The 22,549-nt window shown below is 41.4% G+C and overlaps 1 protein-coding gene across 1 annotated transcript in view; it reads right to left on the reverse strand.

The window, feature by feature from the left end:
• The window catches only part of LOC133752796 (G2/mitotic-specific cyclin-B3-like), a 33,203-nt gene extending 17,746 nt beyond the window's left edge, over positions 1-15,457 (reverse strand). The window contains 5 exon segments of the mRNA XM_062183107.1: positions 1,403-1,501; positions 2,803-5,161; positions 6,218-6,342; positions 12,733-12,804; positions 15,362-15,457. Of these exon segments, the coding sequence (XP_062039091.1) occupies positions 1,403-1,501; positions 2,803-5,161; positions 6,218-6,342; positions 12,733-12,804; positions 15,362-15,457 (2,751 nt within the window).
• Positions 15,458-22,549: the final 7,092 nt, after the last annotated feature.

Here is a 22,549-nt window from a genome sequence, read left to right on the forward strand (position 1 = left end):
AGATCACAAGTGAAACTAATACTATTTAATCCAAGGCTCATACTTAAATTGTTTCTTAAAGGTGCAGAAGGTTCCTAATTCGACTTGGAATTCTGTGACTTAATGATGGTGCAAAAGTGATGCACATTTAGCAGACACTATACCTCAAATTTTCATCTTAAACTAGGCTAGCAATTTGTGATCTGATATTCTTTTGTGATTCTGGGCAGCAGCAGCAAGTGCAGCTCCAAGTCAGCCACGTGATCATGAAGGGAAACATCCAATGCTCTGCAGTGTACTGTGTTACTGAGCTATGATATGAATTAGGTGAAGTGTATTAGTGTATTTTTGATTTATAATATTTTTGACTTATGATGGGCACATCAGGGTGTAACCCCATCATAAGTTGAGGGATATCTACAGATTAGAAAAGGCACCAGGGTGAGCATTTGACACAGAGGTTAAATTACTGCTCAGAATGTTCACATCCTACATCAGAATGCCTGCTTTGAGTAGTGGCTACTCTACTTCTGGTGCATGGCTAGTACATACCCTGCAAAGCAGCAGATGATGGCTCAAGTACTGGGGTCCCTGCTACCCACATGAGAGACTCAGACTAAGTTTGGGCTCCTATATAGCCTGGCCCAGACCTAGCTGTTGTGGGCATGTATGGAGTGAAGCAGTGGATAGAAGATATCTATCTCTCAATATCTCTTTTTCTTTCTGTCTTTCAAATAAAAATTAAAAATATTTTAAAAAGAAAAAGCATAGAATTTAAAGTCATGCAGTTAATCACTCTCTCTACAGAAAGAGATATTATTGCCTTGTTATACATGGGCTGCTAAAAATTCTAGTTAGTAGACAATCTTGATCCTGTCTGTTTCATTGAGAAAGACAGAAGAAAATGTGGAATTGAATAAAATTAGTGGTTAAAAAAAAGGAGAGAGACTGTCAGAATTCAAAGGAGAAAAAAAAACTTCTCCACATTGGAACACTTAAACATGGGATGTGATTTTACATGCAGTGCCAGAAACATACATAGAAAAGGAAAGTCTACAAGAGCAGTCACTCAAACACAGATGAGTTGACCATTTTTGTGTCTGAGACAATCTCCTCCGCAATTAGACAGCAGGATTACAGTTTTCAGAGTGACCAGACTTTAGTTAATAGCCTAGCTTTACTGCATCATTTTCCCTACCTGTAAAGGGAGGTAATAATACCTACCATCATAAAGTTATTGGGAGAATTAAACAAGATAATGTCCATAAATCTCTTAGCACAATGTATGACCCACAGTAAGCTACCAATGGATACTGGTTGTTATTGTTATTTTCATCATTCCATTTCAACCTGTATGGTGAAAGATGGAATGATGAAGAAATGAGAACTAGAAATCATTGCACACCCATAGCTACCTACATACCTCTCTCTCCTTCATATAATTGAAGATATCCTTGGCATATGCTGAGTTGACATATGGATCATTATAGTACCTGTTAGTATCTTCCAGTTCATGATTCACCTTTAAAATCATCAGAAAGACATGTTAGGAGAAGAATCCAAGGAGGGCTTAGTACATACACATCGAACATGGATCTCTTCTCCCCACTGTCATATATTACAGTTCCTCAAGTCTCATATGTCCTAGGCCATATCAGACCATCCCCTGGCCCTGCAATTCCCATATCCAGTGACAATAAATGTCTAGTCTCCCTTGTATATACCCATTATGCTCTATTAATCAAACACCCTTTTTTTCGGATAAGCTCAAAACTTCCAAAAAAATAAGACATTCTTACTATATTTCAGCTGCATCACTTGTCTTCTTAGTCTCTTGGTTTTGGCCCAATTCATCCCCCTGAGAGTCTCTTCCTCCATTCCTCACTGAGGTTGTTTTGTTGACAAGTTTCAGGGCCAGCATTGTGGCATAGCAGGCAAAGTATCTGCCTGCAACGTCGGCATCCCATATGGACACCGGTTTGAGACCCAGCTACTCCACTTCCAATCCAGCTGCCTGCTAATGCACCTGGAAAACCAGTGAAAGATGGCCCAAGTGCTTGGGCCTCTGCACCCACGTGGGAAACCTGTCAAAAGCTCCTGGCTCCTGGATTTGGTCTGGCCCAGCCCCAGCTGTTGCAACCATTTTGGGAATTAACCAGCAGATCTAAGATATCTCTCTCGCTCTCATTCTCTCTCCTCTCTCTATAATTCTGCCTTTCAAATAAATAAAAAATAAATCTGAAAAAGGACATTTTCCTCCTGCTTGCTAAATCTCATCCATCACTCTTTTAATTTACAACTTAAATACCACCTGCCAGGAGGGATGCCCCAGTGAACTTTATCTTTGACTAAAGCCTACTATATTGTAGACTGAAATGAATAAGATAATTTCCTGAATGAAATGGTCTAACCACTATTGCAAAGCTCAAGTATATAGCACAATATTCCATATTCTTGTATGTATTCTTGGAATAAATAGTTTCTGATTGCTTAGATCTATCACTTATACCAATCAGGAAGTCAAGAGACTCTACAAGACCAACTTAACTTAAGAGAAAAACACCAAATAGTCTGATAAATTTATCGCATATCGTGGGGTAACCTTAGGCTACAAAATGTGAGAAGAGATGATTTTTTTCATCATGTATCATTCAATAAAACTCAAAGTAGATCCAAGAAATGCTTGCTTGCTTTATATATAGACCTCCCACTACTTATACACAGTTCATTGCTTAGGAAGACAGAAAAAAATCTCTTTGCTAGCAGCCAACCCCAGGACAACAAAACACTTCAGCTAATTTAAGAAGAGATTAATACCTGTACCTGTTCTCCCTTGCCATTAGGTGTGGAAAATTTGTTGCAAGAAAATTCACACGTACTGGAGTTGCCGTCAGAACTGGACCTGTGCACACCAAACGTGGTGGGAGTTCTGGGAGTCACCAATCTGGATCCAAGGGCAGTGCTGGACATGTCTGAGCTGGTCTTAACTAGGGGGACCATTAAGAATGTCTTGAGAAAGGTAGCTCCTTTGGGGAAAGAATTTTCTCCCAAAGCCATTGTTTCTTCAAAGAACAACCTCTTCCCAGTGGTGAGGTTCTTATTCAAGATCAATACTTCCTTGAGAACGAATGGCCCATTGATGACAGTCTTTGCCTCTGAGGCTAATGCTTCTTTGATTATGGGCTTCTTCTTCTCAGGGCTTGATTTCTTCTGAAAGGCCCAGTGCTCATTCAGGTTAATCCCCCTCACTCTTGCCCTGTCCTGTAATATCACGGGTCCCTGAGAGTAGCACTCCTCATCAAATGTGAGAGTCTTCTTACAGGACAAGCACTTCTTGTACAGAGTCCCCTTTTCAGGGCTGGGCTTCTCCTGTGAAGCACAGGGCTCCCTCAGCTTAGCGTCATTGGTTCTTGCCATCTCACGAAATATTAAGGGCCCCTCAGAGAGGCTATCCTTTTCAAGGGACAGCTTTTTCTGAAAGGACAGCTGCTGCTTGCACGGAGCCTCCTCTTTCCTGGGGCTGGGCTGCTTCTGCAGGATGACCCCCTTCATTCTTGCCCTCTCCTGAAATATTACAGGCCCCTGAGAGTAGCACTCCTCATCAAATGTGAGACTCCTCTTAAAAGAAAACTGCTGCTGGCACAGAGGCCCCTTCTTGGAGTGGGACTTCTCCTGCAAGGCCAGTGGCTGCTTAGTAAAAGGCTCCTCATTCTTGGTGATATTCTTCCATGGAGCCAACTGCTTTTGCAAGAGGCCTCTCTTCCCCTGAGCAGTGGGTTCCTTCTCTGAAGATAATTGGCACTCTGTGCTTGTTGCTGCCTCAGTGGACAACTGGTTCAAAAGCAACTTCTTACTGCCAAGGGACTCCCTTTCAGTGATGCTTTTGTCTTTCAAGGTCAACAGCTCATGGAAAGAGTCCTCTTTGGGATCAGGCTTCGCAAGCAAGACCAAAGACACCTGAGAGGTGGACTCAGCAATGTCATGTGTCACAGCAGGTGAAAAGAGCTCTGGAGAGAAAAATATCTCGTCACCGGTAGGCTTTGCCTTCAAAGTCAAGGATCTCTTAATAGGTGATTGTTTTTCCATGGTGCTCTTCTTCTTTGAGAAGGACACCTCCTGAGGAGCAGTGCGCTTCTCTGTCAGTGCTGATGGAGCCTTCAAAAGGACGTCCCCTGCATTGAAAGGCTGCTTCTTAGAGGACAGCAGCTTCTTATTCACTGAGTCCTCTTGAAAGGTGTTCTTCTGCAAGACCAGGGGCTTCCGTAAGGGCGTCACCGGTCTCTTAGTGACTTGCTCCTTATTTGAGGACAATGGTATCTTGGGGAGGATTTGCTCCTCAGTTGCAGGGCAGCCCTTCTGCAATACTGGTGGCATAGAAGGGAACACGGCCCATCCAATGGCCTGCTTCTGCTTCTTTGGAAATATAGTGCTGGACTGAGGTGCCTCTTCAATGGCACGCTTCTTCTTAAGAGCCAAAGCCTCCCTAGAAAGCGACTTCTCCTCACTGGCATGTTTCTCTCGCAGTGCAGATGGCTCCTGGCAAAGGGACTCCTTCTCCATGGCAGGCTTTCTATTAAAGGAAAATGGCTCCTTAGTGAGTGGCTTGTCTTTACAGCTGACCCACTGCAATGCCAGGGGCTTCCTGTGGGAACTCTTCCTTTGAGGAGTACACATCTTTAAGGATAAGGGCTTCGTGGTTGGCTTTTCAGTCTTAGATTTCTTCTTAATCTTCAAAAACCGCACACCAAAGGGATTGTCATCATCACTGCTATCGTCAGTGGAAAGGAAATCTTTCCAGCTGAACTTATATTCCTTACGTGCACTTGTCTTCTGCTCGGAGGGCAATGTCTTCTTGGTGGTGGCTTCCTCCATTTTACGTCTCTTTTTAACTGCCATTTCTTCTAGGAAAAAGTCATTGTCACTGTCATTTTCTTTCTGAAAAGCAAGTGTCTTCTTCAATAAGGGCATCTCACACCTCAAAAATCGCCTCCTTGAAGATGATAATTTGCTGACTATGGTTATATGGTCACAACTTTCTTCATCTTCTGAAACTTGTGTTTTTTTGAGGGCGGATGCCTCCTCAGTAGTGGGTGCTTTAGAGATGGTAGATTTCTCCACAGGGGGCAGTTTCTCCTTATTTAGTACCAGTGTGGAAGAGGCTACTACTGGTTTTGGCTTATATCTGGTAAACAAAACAATGTCTTGGTAAGAAAAACATAGTTCCAAGGGTACTCATCTACCATACCTGCTTTGTTGCTATATTTATCAAAGCTATGTAAGGGGAAAAGGCTTCCACCTCAAGAGACAGATTAGAAGGTAAAACATCAATGGATAGGAACCTTGATAAATCAAGTAACTAGCATACTATAGAGTTCTATGCCTAGGTCGCTACATGTTTTCTCCTGAAATCCATATTATGCTTTCATATATGATCTGGCTTTTATTATCATACTTATCACAGGGAGATAGTAATGTCTCCATGGTCATGAGGGACAAACCTCCCTTAAATCTTCTAACGGGAGAAGCAGACTGGTAAGCTATCAGCCAGCTCCTGAGAATCCCAGAAAAGTTAAGTTGTCTCCAGACCTACTCAAATAGTGACTGAATTACTAAAAGAGAGAAGGCTAAGGTCTTTTGATAAATTGCTTGATGAGAACAGCTCTTTGAATATGTGCACACACACCATGAAAAAGAGAAAAAGTTTGTAACTCTGCAGCATCCACAGCTGGGCCTACCTCAGAACTCAGGGTTAATATAGTAGTTACCACTGTGACTCGCTAAATATAGTCTCAACAAGGACAGAAGGGGATCAAAAGGATGACACATACTCACCTTTATCATCTGAAACAATGTCAGCTGAGCCTCCTCCTGTGGTGGAATGAGAAGGCCATGCCAAGATGGCCTCTGGCAACGGAAACTGCCTGGCAACAGGCTGTGATTGGATGGCTTTGGAAACCACATGACAACGGAGCCTGCCTGGCAACAGGCTGTGATTGGATGGCTTCGGAAACTGCCTGGCATCAGGCTGTGATTGGTTAGGGCATAGACCGCCCCTTGACCAGATAGGCTGCCTTGGCTATTTAAGCTGCTGTACCAACTGAAATAAATGAGTCTGCAGGCTTCTTGCCTCTGGCCTGCTTTCACCGGACTCCCGGGGTCTGTGTGGTGACTCTGCGCCTCTTGCTCCCATCATGCTCCTCCTTTCAGAATGAATCCACCTCAACATCCTCGTACTCACCTGTCAGAATTCATCTTGCTGGTTTTGGTCAAGCTTAGAGCTATATTCCCCTTTGTCTTCTTGGAAACATCTTTTACAAACTCATTATATCCCTTCTTGGGCTGGGCAGGTTGAATTTGACAAGCCTATGGAAAATAAGGGAGAAGGAGGCAGTCAAACGAAGAGAACAACAAATGTTCCAGTAGATGGCTCTTACAGGTCCTGACCCACCTCCCCATCTTCTTTGGGTGTTCACAGGAGTGAGAATCTAAATATCTCATAACCAGTATAGCACTGGATCAACCAACCACAGTAGAAGCTAGCACCAAACAAGCCCTATAGTAGCACAGTACATACGGGCCAAGTAGCAGCCTTAAGTGCTTCCAAGGAATACAGAACTGGCTAGCTTTCTTAACATCACATTCCACTCCTTTTAAAGATGTACAGAGGGGATAATGGTGGTATGACTGGCTTTGTCACCTGAGCATGCTAAAAGCAACTAGTTTTTCAGAGTAGATTTCTAACACAATGCTATCTCTGATCCAAGTGTCCCATGTCATTGAGTTATGGTATTTAATTAATGTGGGGCTCTGGGGAGTTCCACAACAGACTCTAATCATGACTGCCTCTATTAAATAGTAGGAAAGATCCCGGGACTGTGAATAATGTCAGTAAAAACAAATTTAAGTTATACTTTTCAAATGAAACATGAATCTATTTATATTTCAAATAAATACCATGTCCGCATTAAAGGGAAAAGAGGGAAACTAAAGAAAATAAGAAATAACCAATCCATATAACTTATAAATATAACTATATACTCTGATATATACATTCTTGATCAGGATAGGTTTGTGGGAGGTAGAGACTGCAAATAAATCTGGAACTCTTTTTAGTAGATTTGTTACAATAGTACAGCTGGAAGTAACTTTGAAACTATTTTAGAAGTATTACAGTACTGAGAAAATGTGTCCATGTTCTTGAGAACCAGCGTTCTCATTGCAGAAAAAGGAACATACATAGATAGATAGACAGACAGACAGACTGGGGAATGCAAGAAAGAAATTTGTTATGGAAAGTGGAGCTATGTAAATCCATGGTTTCTTAAACAGTATGTGTTTGTGTGTGTGTATGTATTTTTGTATATATATATATATATATATATATATATATGAATACAGATGTGTTTATGTGTATATGTACAAGTGTGTGAAACAGATTTTCCTAGCTCTCTCTGCTGAAAGGGCAGAAAAAGCAGACACTAGTAGCATAGCTACCACTGAGATCTTGATATATAATACTGTTCCCCATTAAAAGGAATCAGAACTCTTTGGAGAAATGGTTGACTCCAGTGCCAGGACAAAGTAGCTATGACATCGAACAGGAACGTCTTTTTGTGCTGGAAAGAAAATGCTCAAAAAAAAATTATAAGAGCATCCCACATTGAAGTGACTCCTACTGACCATAACTGAGACATTTCAAGTACCAAAATAAAGTACAATAAAAACAATAAACCACTGGAAAAAACAGCAATTCATGAGTCCATATCAATAATAAACAAACAGGGGAGAAGGAAAAGCTCAGGCTTGTAGAATGCCAAGGGAAGACTGCTAAGTGGGGAAGTTCTGGAGTTGGAATAATCATAATAAAGATTGATTTAGACAAAAAAATCAATGGATGCTAAATCTAGGGAACATTTTGATGAACAGCAAGTTATTTACAGGCTCTTAAGAGTATGTCCTAGTGGTCAGTGTTGTGGACTAGTGGGTAAAGCTGCCGCCTGTATCCTATATGAGTGTCGGTTTGTGTCCTAGCTGCTCCACTTCTGATCCAGCTCCCTGATGAGGGCCTGGGAAAAGCAGCAAAGGATGGCCCAGGTGTTTGGGGCCCTGAAACCCACATGGGAGATTCAGATGAAGCTCCGAGCTCCCAGCTTTGACCTGGCCCAGCCCTGCCCACTGCAGCCATTTGGGGAGTGAACCAACAGATGGAAGATCCCTGACTCTCTGCCTCTTCCTCTCTCTATGTAATTCTGACTTTCAAATAAATAAATTTTTATAAAGAATATGTCCTACAGACTGCTTATGAGTTTTAAGAGGAAAAATACAGGAACTATACAGTAGAGAAACCAGGTCACATTTTGACCAGGTGATCAAAATTAACATCAACAGTGAGGGACAGATAAACATGTGCTCCCAGAGATGATACATTAAGAAAGACTGAGCATCACCTACACCTATACTAGTATTCCAGTCCACAATCTATAACATTGATCCAAGTACAAGGAAACATCACCTAAACACACAAAGAGGACTGTTAAAGGGGAGTTGAGGAGAAGGCATTTGGATGCCTGCAACCCATATGAGAGTTCTTGGGTTCAAATCCCAGCTCCAATTCTGATTCTAGCTTCCTGCTAATGTGCACCTCGGGAAGCAGCAGGTTATGGCTCAAGTACTTGGGTTCCTGCCACCCTCATTGAAGACCCAGATTTTGCTCTGGGCCTTTAGCTTCAGCATGGCCCAGCTCCAGCTGTCGCCAGCATTTGGGGAGTGAACCAGCTCTCTCCCCCACCTCCTTTCAAATAAACAAAAAGTTAATAATTTAAAATGCTTAAAGGGATTTGGGTGGGACTCCATCACTCAAAAATAACAATGTTATGAAAATTAAAAAAAACATACAAAGGTAGAGCCGGTATTGTGGCATAACAAGTAAAGCTGCCATCTGCAATGCCAGCATCCCAAATGGGTACATGTTGTGTCCTGGCTGCTCCACTTCCAATCCAGCTCCCTGCTAATGGCTTGGGTAAAGCAGCAGAAGATGGCCCAAGTCCTTGGGCCCCTGCTACCCATGTGAGAGGCCTGGAAGAAGCTCCTGACTGCTGATTTTAGCCTGGCCTAATCCTGTCTGGTGCAGCCACCTGGGGAGTGAACCAGCAGATGGAAGATATTTCTCTCTCTCCTTCTTCCTCTCCCTCACCCAACCCTGTGTGTGTGTGTGTGTGTGTGTGTAACTCTTTCAAGTAAATAGAACAAATATTTAGGGGGCTGGCAGTGTGGTGTAGCTGGTAAAGCCACCACCTGCAGTGCTGGCATCCCATATGGGCACTGGTTTGAGTCCCAGCTGTTCCACTTCTGATCTGGCTCTCGGCTATGGCCTGGGAAAGCAGTGGAAGGTGGCCCAAGTCCTTGGGACCCTGCACCCATGTGGGAGGCCTGGAGGAAGCTCCTGGCTCCTGGCTTCGGATCAGCGCAGCTCCAGCTATTGCAGCCAGTGGGGGAGTGAACCAGCAGATTAAGGCTTCTCTCTCTCTGCCTCTCCTTCTCTCTCTGTGTAACTCGTTCAAATAAATAAATAAATCCTAAAAAAATAAATATTTAAAAAATACTGTGAATTCCCTACTTGGTATAGGGTTAATCTTATGAGTATAAAAATTAACTGAAAATTGATTTCTGCAAAAAATAAAACTGAGAAAGGAAGAGGGAAGAGGAAGAAAGGCAGGAGTATGGGAGGGAGGGAGGTGGGGGGAAGAAGCACCATCTTCCCAATTGTGTATATATTAAATTCATGAAGTTGTATTCCTTAAAAAAAAATACAAAGGCTATGGAAATGTTCCAGGCTAAGAGGCTAAAAAGATAAGGCAAGTAATTGGCCAGAGTGAGATTAGAGTCATTTACTGGAGCAGAAAATCATTTAAAGAGTATTATGACATCAAATGAGAACACTGGAAAATGGCTAATCACATAAAAGTGTTTCATCAGTATAAATCTATACAGTTGGAAACTGTACTGTGGTTATATGAGACAATTTCCTTATTCTTTGGAAAAACACACTGAAGTACTCAGGGGAACTAAAAGCCATGGTATATGTAAACAAATGATAAAGCAAATATAGTAAAAGTTATAAGAATATTCTTTATTTTTGCAATGCTTTGCAAATTTGAAGTGATTTCCAAATGAAATGTGGAACAAAAAGTATGTCTCTGTGTCAGCAGATCATAATGAGCAAGTGTAACTTAATAGGGAATTATTTATTGGGTCCTCAAGTCATCCACCTCTGCTCTTCAAAGAGCTTGGCACCACTTTCATGTTAGTTTTACAAACTCACTGTATATGCAATCAAGATTCAGAATGGGAAAACAGGTGCATTTCTGGACAAAAGAGAGGTAGAGATCCTAACCTCCAAAGTTAACCTCTTTACTCACCATATATGCAGGTTCAAAGCACTGATACTTTCAGACCTAAGCTCAAGGGACAATTACACATTCTTCTCCAGAATTCTTTCACCACAAAATAGAATAGAGGTGAAAATCCAAACATGAAACTACGTAGGTAAACAAGGATATAGGCCCTATCTCCTTATCTTAGCACCTGCTTCGTCATAACAAATGCCCTTCCCATTCTGCAAATGATAAGAGGGAGGGTGAAAAATTCATAGATCAGCTTATTAAAACATATCAACTCTTTTTAACAAGCCAGGATCTCACTGTCACAAATGTTGAAAAGCCAAAGATAGGGACACAGAGACCTAGTAATACTAACAGGAAGGAGCAAATCATCATATAAGGAATCCCCAAAATTCAGAGCGAAAGGAGCCCCTCAACCCTCAATCTGATGAGCTCAGACATTGGTATAACCTAGACACTAGGAATGGTTTAGGTATATTGCAATTATGTAACCTTTCCTGGAACCCACCAAAGAACATTCAAGGCAACCAAAGTGAATCTGCAGAATTTGAATGCAGAAGAGAAATAGGATTTCTGAGCAGCTGGAAAGCTAGAGGCAGAAATACCACTCAGGGATGCCTTGCACCCTGCCAAATACTGTCAATAAGGATGTGACCAGTAGTTTGTTTGAAGAACCAAGAAGGTTATATATACTGGCACAGATTTCCTAGGATTGAAACAGTTCATTTGTGTCTGTTCTTTCTTAATAGTGATAAAAAAAAACCCACTCATGAAAGAAAGGAGTGAAACATAGTAAGAAAGTTTCTCATATACTGTGGAGCCTTATTACTGTGGTCTGAATATTTGTGTCTGCCCAAAATTCATGTCAAAATCTAATCCTCAATGTGACTGTATTAAGAGACGGGTTCTGCTGGGAGGTGATTAAGTCATAAGGGCAGAGCTTGCAGAAATGGGATTAGTGCACTTATAAAAGAGGGCAAAGGGAGCTTGATTTCCCCTTTCACCATGTGACAACACAGCTAGAAGATACCATTTATGAAGAACGGGCCCTCTGTAGATACCAGCACCTTGATCTTGGATTTCCAGCAATACATTTCTGCCATTCATAACCTTACCTAGTCTATTTTGCTATAGCATCCCAAACAGACTAAAACACCTTTGAAAAGTGTCATTGTACTCCCCTTAGGGACTCTGTGGGCCAATGGAGTTACACTAAGACTAGCTGTATAGCTCATGATTTGTGTGGTTACCTTATTTCAACCAAGCTCCTAGACCCATGGCTCAGTAGATTAGGAAGTAAATCTAATCTTAGGGGGTGTGTATGGGAGGGAGTTCTTTTTACCAATTATTAGTAAGTCTAAGATTATGCAGAAAGCCATGAATTAACCACATACATTTTAATTTGCATCAGAATGTGACTGCATTAGTAGAAGGATGGTCATACATCATTTACACAACAGGAATCCAAAGGACAGAATTTTGCCAATTCTTATCCAATTCTTCCCAAGACAGTATAACATTATCTAGCAGATACAGGTTTTCTGGTAACCACAGAAACACACTCTATTCTATTGGGCAGGAATTGTTCACCAGGTTTCTCTGTAGCCTGGATGAAATAAGACTTCAAAACCAACATTGTCCTCATCTGTAAAATACAGATGATTACAGTATCTGCCTAATAAGGTTACATGAAAATAACCTGAGTTTATACATTAAAAAGTGCTTAGAATAGTACCTACTACATGGTAAGTACTCAGTATTCTTTAGTTGTTATTGTTTTCTAAGACCAGCAGTTACCTTCAGCCTGATTTTATACTCCATTAGCAAATTCTCTTACTTTTTATGTTTGCTGGTCCTTTAATAATACCAGAAGGGAGGTGACTTAGAGGCAAACTTGGATCACAGAACTACAGTTCTCAATGGTTCTGCACATAAGTACTTTTTATTGTCCTACACAACAGAAAAATTGTGCTGCCCAAAATGCCCATGGTGCTTGAACTGATAAACACTGCCCTAGTCTACAATGATTCTACAAAGTACTTGCTTCTAAGACATAGGCAGCCAACTGAGCCACATCTGGACTTTATCTCAATGCCATATCCCTTATCTATAATTTCATATCTGTTATTCACTCTGCCTACTACTTCCAGAGAACTCTACCAATTGACCCAGATGGTGTGTGCCAGTAGAAGAGCCCCCTGGAGTTTCTGAAGTTGAGTCACTCATTCCAAATAAAATCTGCTCTCAGTGTTTCTGAGAGGCTCAGGGGGTATGGTAAACTGGAAAGGTTCCCCAAGGAAGAAGCTATCTAACCCTTATGCAAAATGACAGAAGATTGGACTGGCATACTCACATTGGTGAGATCTTCAAAAGCTGATCTCATTGTGAATACTCCCTGCAGTGAAGAACAAGATTTCTCCACTCTCTGAAAAAGTAAAAAGAGGTTAATGAATATATCCAATTGCGAACATTCTCTTCGTGAACTATGGGTCATAGTCAGGGTTCTGGGGAAACTTCAGAATTGAATCTCCAGATAACTTAAGATACATATAATAAACCCCAATTGACTACAATATAAGGAAATTTTTACACTCAGAGCTACTTACAGAGTCTCTGAGGAAGGTACTCACTGATGATAGGGACAAGGCTTTTAAGAGAGAAGATGACCTTCAGTTTAACTCTCAGAATGAGAAAATTTTGGTGAAGCTAATTTTTCTTCTTTCTCCTTTCATGCTTATGGTTATCCTATCTAAGATAGGATATCTAACATAGGGATCTCTTATGTTAAAGTAGCAGATTTAAGACATTTCTAAGAGGGACAGTAGCATACATACCTCGATAGTGTCTTCCAGGATCAGCTCTTTACTACCTCTTTTTTTTTTTAAGATTTATTTTATTTGAAAGACACAGTTACAGAGAGAGGTAGAGACACACACACACACACACAGAGAGAGAGGTCTTCCATCCTCTGGTTCACTAACCAGATGGCCGCAATGGCCGGAGCTGCACTGATCCAAAGCCAGGAGGCAGGAGCTCCCACACAGGTACAGGGGCCCAATCACTTAAGCCATCTTTTACTGCTTTCCCAGGCCATAGCAGAGAGCTGGATCAGAAGAGGAGCAGCCAAGACTAGAACCGGCGCCCATATGGGATGCCAGCACTTCAGGCCAGGGCTTTAACCTGCTGTGCCATGGCGCCGGCCCCTTTACTACCTCTTGGCCTTGGACAAGTCACTTAATCTCTGAGCTTCAACTGGAATGACACCTACCTCACAGAGCCTTTGAGGATTAAATGATAGAATGCATGCTTTTTAAAAGTGCATAAACTATAAATGGAGAGAAATAGTACTTAAAAGTATGTAGTTTGATATGATTATAAACCTCTCAAGGGAAATTTTGTATTTTAACAAAGGAGTTTGGTAATCCAGAGTAACCTTCAATTGCTAGCGTATATACAGGAAGGATGAGAGAAAGGAGGAAAGGGGAATACTTTGATGCAGAGGAGGTTTGCTTTCTAGGTACTGTGAATATATGCATGCCTTACTCAAGTCCCAAATGAGTAGGGTTATCAGAAGTTAGAGGTTAGGGAAAATGACGCTGTAGTGCTCCTCTATCCCCAACAGCTTTTATTTGGTGAAAGTCTCCTAAGTCTCCGATTTTCCTTACAGAATTCTGAGAATAAATCTTGCTTTTTACCAACGTCAGAGAGCAGAATGTCAGTGAAGCAGAACTCTGGGATCAGACCATTTGCTTTCTTTTCCAGTTCCTCCATTAACAGTTGGTACATGACACAGTAAGTAATCAGGTTAGAAAATGGATTCATGATAACAATAGTTCAATCCAATTCAACAGAGTACCTGGTAAGGCTGAGAAGAATTCCTTCCATTTTCTAATTGATTAAGCTAATAAGTAAGTAAATGATTAGTCTCTTGTCTAGTTCATGAAAAATAATCCTAGTATGAATAATTAGCAAAAAGTAAAATATTATTTTCTTACCAAGTAGCCACGAAATGAACTGTAATCTATTATCCAATTCCTATTTAATACTACAGGTAGAAATAATCAGCCTCATGTAAAAGCAGCAACTGAAACAGAACTCAATAAAACCTAGGCTTGCAAAATATGCTCCAGGAAAGTTGGATTTGGAACATAATTGACACAAAAGAAAACTACAGGGGCAGAACTCTAGTCAGAAAATTAAATATGAACAGAAACCAGATCAATGTATCAAATATTTCCTAAAAAATTTACATGGGAAAAATTTGGCTCTTCCATGAAAATCATTTTAGTAAAATAAGGAAAATTATTAGAAAATATGTATAGGGGCCGGTGCCATGGTGTAGTGGGCAAAGTTGTTGCCTGCAGTGACAGCATCCCATATGGGCGGCAGTTCGAGTTCTGGCTGCTCCACTTCCTATCCAGCTCTCTGCTTTGGCCTGGGAAAACAGTGGAAGGTGGCCCAAGTGCTTGGGCCCCTGTAACCACATGGGAGACCTGGAAGAAGCTTCAAGTTCCTGGCTTTGGATTGGCACAGCTCCCAGCCATTGTGGCCATTCAGCAAATGAACTAGCAGATGGAAGATTTTGCCTTTCAAATAAATAAATCTTTAAAAAATCAATGATAATACATTTGCTAGCATAATCTTCATACTCTTCCCAGAATGCACTAGACAGCCTCTGGCAAGCCTTCTTAGCTTCTCAAGGAAAGTAAGAATATAGATGTGATCATTAACGAGGGTTCAGTATCATTTGGCTTTGAAACTTATAGAGAGTGGCCTTCAATCGGCCCACGCATTTATGGGAAAGAAGACTTCACACTTCGAAACTTCTCATTTTCTGGTATTCTCCAACTTTAAGGACTGCCACCTCTCCCCATTTTCTCAGATTAAATCGAACATACTCTGAACGATTCAGAGGCGAGGATAGATACTGAGCCAACAGAAAAGATTACTTGTGACACTTAGGAAAGACAGCTTGCACTAACCTCTACATGATGGCCACGATCCTTGAATGGATTTTTACGGTACTGAGGTCTCTTAATGTTAGGTTTAAAGATTGGAGGTGATTTTGGCAATGACATCTCTGCAGATTTAGCTATGCGTTATCCAAGACAGGGCTGCAATCAGAAAGGGACATTTTTAAAACATCATTCACCAAAAGCATCACAGAATTATCTTCAGATTCTTGAGAAAACCCAGTATCTCTATAGTAATCCCAGAGGAAAACCAGACATTGAAGTTAGGCAGATATAAGTTCAAACATTGGTTCTATCACAATCAACCATGGGCAAGTGACTTCAATGACCTTATCTGTGAAATGGAGATAAGTATGCACACAGTATCAGAGTGTTTTTCAAATTAAATGAGACATTCCACGTAAAAAGCCCAGCACAATGCCTTGCCATCCTCTGGAGCCACTAGGACTATGGCCTAGTCCCCAGTTTAGACTTCAGAATACTGGAGATAAATTCCATGAAAGTTTTGTAATGTAAACAGTGAAGAACATGGTAGCTTATATAGTCCGGGGGCTTGCTGGTAAAGTCAGTGTTCTTGAAAAGACATGAGGTCCCAGCCACAACAATGATAACAATCCTACACAAAAGATAGAATTATTGCATGCCCCGCACACGTGTGTGCACGCATGCATGCACACATGACAGTCTGAGTAAGCATTTTTAGGCTTCATTCAGTCAGATGAGACTATAATCCAGTTCCAGATGCCTGGTAGGAAAGAAAATTCAAAAGATAAGATAACATGGGGCCAGCATTGTGGCACAGTGGGTTAAGCTGCCACCTGCAATGCAGGCATCCCATAGCAGAGTGCAGGTTGGAGTCCTGGCTGCTCCACTTCCAATCCAGCTTTCTGCTAATGCACCTGGGAAGGCAGCGGGAGATGGTCCAAATACTTGTGTCTCTGACACACATATGGGAGACCCAAATAGAGTTCCAGGTTCCTGGCTCTGGTCTGGCCCAGTCCCAGGCACTGCAGCCATTTGGAGAGTGAATCAGTAGATGGAAGATTGATATCTCTCTAACTCTGCATTATAATTGATTGATTGATTGATTTTTGCAAAAGAGATGAACTGGGGCCGGTGTTTTGCCATATTGGGTAAAGCCACCGCCTATAATACCAGCATCCCATATGGGCACCATTGTATGTCCTGGCTGCTCACTTCTGATCTGGCTCCCTGCTAATGGCCTAGCAAAGCTGATTTGGGTTTTGCTTTGGACAAAGAAGTATTAAAACATTTTTTAGGTAAAGAAAGGCCAGTGCAACTACATGCCTTCACATTTATTATCTCAGTTTATTCTTACAATGAAACTCAGGCGGTAAGCAATGCAGGTACAATTTTCTTCATTTTACAGTACCAGATTAGTTAAGTTACTTACTACCTGGGATAAATTAACCATCAAGCAGCCAGATCACCTTTTCTAGGATTCCTAAAATACCATTAAGTTTCTCAGATCACATGGAAAAGCATTCCAAAAAAGTGAAAGGAAGTCGAATGAACACAGGTTTTGGACTATGAGCAACTAGGCTTCTAAACCAGTTCTCTTAACATCTCTGCGCCTCAGTTTCCTCATCTTCAAAATAGCTATAACCACAACGACTTACACAAGAGTCAGGTGGCTCAATGTTAACTTGGATATACAAAGCCTGGAGCATGGCACTCAATAAATGGCAAGTCTTACTTGCCTTCTCATTCTTCAAATCCAAACCTATTTTCTCTCTCATCCTTCAAAACTCAGCCAAGCAGCAATAAAACTAAATTGAGTGCACCCACTCAACTTCACCACGTGAAAACCACTTACTCCCCTTTTATTATTTATGCTTCCTACAATTCCTTATAGATATCCAAAGACTCACGCTCTGAAACCTTTACATTTCAAAGGGAAAGAACATTGAACAGGCTAGGAACTTTAGCTTACAGCATTACAGGTTAACTAAACCTCCGAGAATGTAAGATTAGGCAGATGATAGTCATATACAACATTCATTATCCTAAACACTCATCACTTGCTTTGGAGGACCCACACTTAGGAAAACTAATTCTGTTGCCTCTGGGGATAGAGATGGGAGGGGACTGACACCACCAAAAGCAGCCTTTTATAAAAGGACACACTCCACAGAACATTCATGTTCTACCTCCTGCAGAACCCTGAACCTTAATTGGACAAGAAAATTAGGAAGCTTTTGCCTTTTCAGACTCCCCACCTCCCCTACACACACACTAAATGTTGGAGACACCAGTGGGCATCCCAGGGCTGGTGCTGAAACCCTCACAGGGGCAGCAGAGTTGATGATCAAAACAGCCTCTAGGAAGGAGTAGCTATTTTATATAAAAAAGCAGGTTGCAGACAACAAGGAACAGGGAGAGAATGCCAAATGGTATCAATGACAGCAACACTGGGCAGGGAATGATGCCTTGGGGTCTAGTTTTGGCCCTGCCACAAGCTGGCTGGGTGACACAGGGCAGCCTGTGCCTTGGTTTCTTTACCTAATAAAATGAGGCAATGGGCACAGAGTCTTCTCAATATTCAATATGAGGCCAAAGGACAAGCAACATTAGCATCACCTGGGAGCTTGTGAGCAATTTAAAAACTCAGGCCCCAAGCTAGGCCTACTAAATTGGAATCTGCAAATTAACAACATCCTTAGATAGTTTATATGCACTTTAAGAGGCACTTTGCCAGGGTCCCTTTCAAAGATTTTAAGCGGACCATAGCACAGGGCGGTGGGAAAGCCTAAGGGGATAAAAAAGGAGTAGATCTCTAATTCATCTGGTCCTACAGCACTTGGGAATGAAATTTATGCTGCACACTTTCGTTTGTAAAAGACATTCAGCAAAAGTCCTCTGGTTCAGACACATTTACTGGCTGCTCTATCTAAAAGCTGGGACCTAGTCTTGTTTGCTCTGACTTCTCACTCCCTAATTCACGCTCTCTGCCCCACTTCACACAGAGCTCACTCTGTGGACCGCCGACGGGAGAATGAGACAGAACTTCTGCCACAGGGATGCCATGCATCCCTGCAAGAGAAGACAGCAAGTATCAAGGGACTCGAGGGATACTGAACAGAGCTGGACACTCAAGCAGGCAGCACAAGCCCAAAGGCGCCTACCTCACACCGAGACTGAGAACAGAACAGGAAAAACCACAGACGCAGCCCTACACCAGGAGAGACCAGGCAAATGAACGGAGCTCTGTGTCGTAGTGAGCGAGCTAAGTCTGGCACAACCTGGCCGGTGGTCAGTCAGTCCAATTAGCCCAGTAGGAGCCTTTGAAACCTGCAGCCTCAAGAGGAAGCGTAGTGGTGATTGGCCAGCGAGGGACCAATCAGCGTGCAGAAATGAGATGGGCACCAGCCTAGCAAGGAGCTGGGGCTGGGTAGTTTTAAAGTGAACTCTGCGGCTAATGGACTTCTCATTGGGGCGTAATTTTGAGCATAATTGCCTGGACCAGGCTGGGCTGACAAGAGGGGAATACTGGGTCTTTCTAAAGACAGGTTTTCATTTAAATATGCCTGCTGAAGGATGGCAAGAGAGTGTGGAGGGCGAGGGTAGAAGCGGCTGTATAGTGTAGTTTAACACCAATGTTAACATTAGTATTAATAAGCCCTCATAGAATCAACCATTAACTCTTACAGTCTTCACAAATGGCCTCGTGAGGGGAGCAGGGCAGAAGTTATTCTCCCTATTTTATGAACGAGCACTACGCATTAACTCAGCACTAGCTCTGGGTTACTTGCTGCAAAATTTTTATTACTCAAAAAGATAGGTTCTTTTTCAAAATCCATTTTTTTATTAAACTTTTATTTAATGAATATAAATTTCCAAAGTATAGCTTGTGGGTTACAATGGCTTCCCCCCTCCCGCCCGCAACCCTCCCCTTTCCCGCTCCCTCTCCCCTTCCATTCATGTAAAGATTCATTTTCAATTCTCTTTATATACAGAAGATCAGTTTAGTATATATTAGGTAAAGATTTCAACATTTTGCCCACATAGCAACGTAAAGTGAATAAACTACTATTGGAGTACTAATTATAGCATTAAATAGCAATGTACAGCACATTAAAGACAGAGATCCTACATAATTTTTTTTATTTTGAAAGAGTATAGAGGGAGGGAGGGAAGGAGAATCTGTCTGCTGGTTCACTCCCTAAACAACAGCATTGGCTGGAGCTGGGACAGGCTTCCACTAGGCCAGGACAAAGCTAGGAGTTTCTTGTAGGTCTCCCACATAGGTGGCAGGGGCCCAAGCACTTGAGCTACAGTTAACGATAATGTATCATATATTCCAAAACAGCTACAAGAGATGATTTTTAAACGTTTCATCACAAAGAAATAATAACTGAGGTGGCAGAAATGCTGCTTATTTTCTCTGTATCATTACTCAATGTATACTTGTATCCAAACATTATATTGTATCCTATAAATATGTATCATTATGACAATCAGAAATAAAACAAAAACGTTTTTAACCTGATAGAAAAGATTAGTAGTTATCATTTTCCTAGCTTCTACATAAAAATATATGCTATTTTAATAGATTCTAAAACTTAAATGTGAGAATGAAATGATGGAAATACTAGGCAAAATATAAAAGAACATTTTATAATCTTTTCTTAAATGATTTATGGATTTGAAAGGCAGAGTGATGTGTGTGTGTGTGTGAGAGAGAGAGAGAGAGAGAGAGAGAATGAATATTCCATCTGTTGGTTTACTCCCCCAAATGGCCACAAAAGCTGGGAACTGGTCCAGGCAAGATCCAGGAGCCTGTAACTCTATCCAGGTCTCCTACATGGACGGCAGGGTCCTAAGAACTTGAGGCATCTTCCGATGCTTTCCTAGGCGCATTAGCAGGGAGCTAGATCAGAAGTGGAGCAGTCAGGACTAGAACTAATGCTCTGATACTCTGATACAGTATGTCTGCATTGAAAGTGCTGACTTAACCTGCTGCACCACAATGCTGGTCATTTTTATAATCTTGCAGAAAGAAGAAAAAAGCTTTCTAAACAGGACCAAAAAAATCTTATTAGCTAAAAAGTTCTAAATTTCTGTTTAGCAAAACAAACAAAAAACAAGGTTAAAAATATCGAATAACAAACTGGCAAAGGCACTATCAATACAAATGACAAAAGAATTATTTCTTAAATGTACAATGAAAACTTTATGATCAATAAGAAAAAGAGGAACTACTCTCACAAAAGTTGACAAGAAAATTAACATTAAACAAGAAACCCAAATAGTCAATAAACATGGAAACATGTTTCTTTTCAATAAAAACTAAATGCATATCAAAACAGCAATTGATTACTTTTGTTTAGGACATTGACAAATGTTTAATAATAGAGTAATAATAACTTCTGTTGGTGAAGAGGTGGGGAAACAGGAACTTTTATTCACTGTTGAAGTGAATAAAAATTGCCATGAACTTTGGGAGAGTTATTTGAAAATATCACTGAATTTGGGGCCAGTGCTGTGACATAGCGGTAAAACCACCACCTGCAGTGCTAGCATCCCATATAGACGCCTGTTCAAGAACCAACTGCTCCACTTCCCATCCAGCTCTCTGTTGTGGCCTGGGAAAGCAGTGGAGGATGGCCCAAGGCCTTGGGCCCCTGTGTGGGCCCAGAAGAAGCTCCTGGCTCCTGGCTTCCAACTTGCACAGTTCCAGCCATTGCGGCCACCTGGGGAGTGAACCAGCAGATGGCAGACTCTCTCTCTCTCTCTCTCTCTCTCTCTCTCTCTCTCTCTCTCTCTTTCTCTCTCCTCTTTCTGTGTGCAACTGTGACTTTCAAGTAAAATAAATAAATCTTAAAAATAAAAGAAAATATCACTTAATTTTAACTGTCTGAACATTTTTACCCCCAGATTCAAATTTTAATCCTCTTTCCTATGAGAATACTTATCCCAGGAGCCAACATTGTGGTGCAGTACACCAGCATCCAGTATGAGCAACAGTTCAAGTCCTGGCTGTTCCACTTCCCTGCAGTTCCCTGCTAATGTGCCTGGGAAAGTAGCAGAAAATGGCCAGAGTGCTTGGGCCCCAGTCACCCACATGGGAGACCCAGATGGAGTTACAGGCTCCTGGAATAAGTACCTCTGGATGGAGTTCAGCCTGGCCCAGCCTCAGCCATTGTGGCTATTTGGAGAATGAACCAGCAGATGGAAGGTATTTCTCTCTCTCTCTCTCTCTCTCTCTCTCTCTCTCTCTGCACCCCCTTTGTCTCTCCCTCTGTGGCACTCTGCCTTTCAAATAAATAAATACCTTTTAAAAAAAAGAAAAGAAAATACTCACTAGAAGAAATACACCTTAAAGTTTTCAAATTTGGGATAGTAATAAGCCTTAGATTCAAGAAACTAAACAAACCCCAAATAGGACAAGCCTAAAGAAATTTTCACAAAACCTCACCATAATCAAACCTTTGAAAATTAACAATAAAAGGAAAAAAAGAAACCTTGGAAACAGCAAGAGAGAAATGACACCTTTCTAATAGGGATACAAATTTTGAATGACAATGGATTACTCACCAGAAACCATGTATTTTCCGAGAATAAAATAAAAGAGTTGTCAACGCAGAATTCTGCAGACAGAGGAACTGTCCTTCAGGAGTGAAGGGGAAATCAAGCCATTCCTGGGTAAAGGAAAATAAGAAAATTTGTCAACATTAAACTTATCCTAAAGTAACAGAAATTTCACAAAATAGAAAAAAAAAGATAATAGGAAATTTTAGAACATGAGGAAGAAAGAACAGTGGAAACAGAAAATGTATGGATAAATACAAGACATTCCTTCTGATTCTGAGTTTTCTCAATTATGTTTCACAGTTATAGCACAATTTATAACACTATCTCTTTATCTCTCTCTCCCTCTCTCTGTGTCACTCTGCCTTTCAAATAAATAAAACAAGATTCCAAGATGGCTGAATAGGGAAAAGATATGCCACTTTAAAAAACATAGGAAGTGCATTCCCAGTGCAGAGTTGGAGAAAATTTTGCAGTGGAAACTCCACAGAAGGAAGACGAACACTGTGAAGCAGCATGGAAGGTGTGGATGTACAGCAGCAAGCAGGGACACCACCCACAACTTCCACAGCAGAGTACTCGAGGAGGCACCAGCATCTAGAGCAAGATGAGAAACAACAGAGCTAAGTGATGCTATGGACAGAA

Source organism: Lepus europaeus, chromosome X (assembly GCF_033115175.1).
Source record: "Lepus europaeus isolate LE1 chromosome X, mLepTim1.pri, whole genome shotgun sequence".
Taxonomy (NCBI): Eukaryota; Metazoa; Chordata; class Mammalia; order Lagomorpha; family Leporidae; genus Lepus; species Lepus europaeus.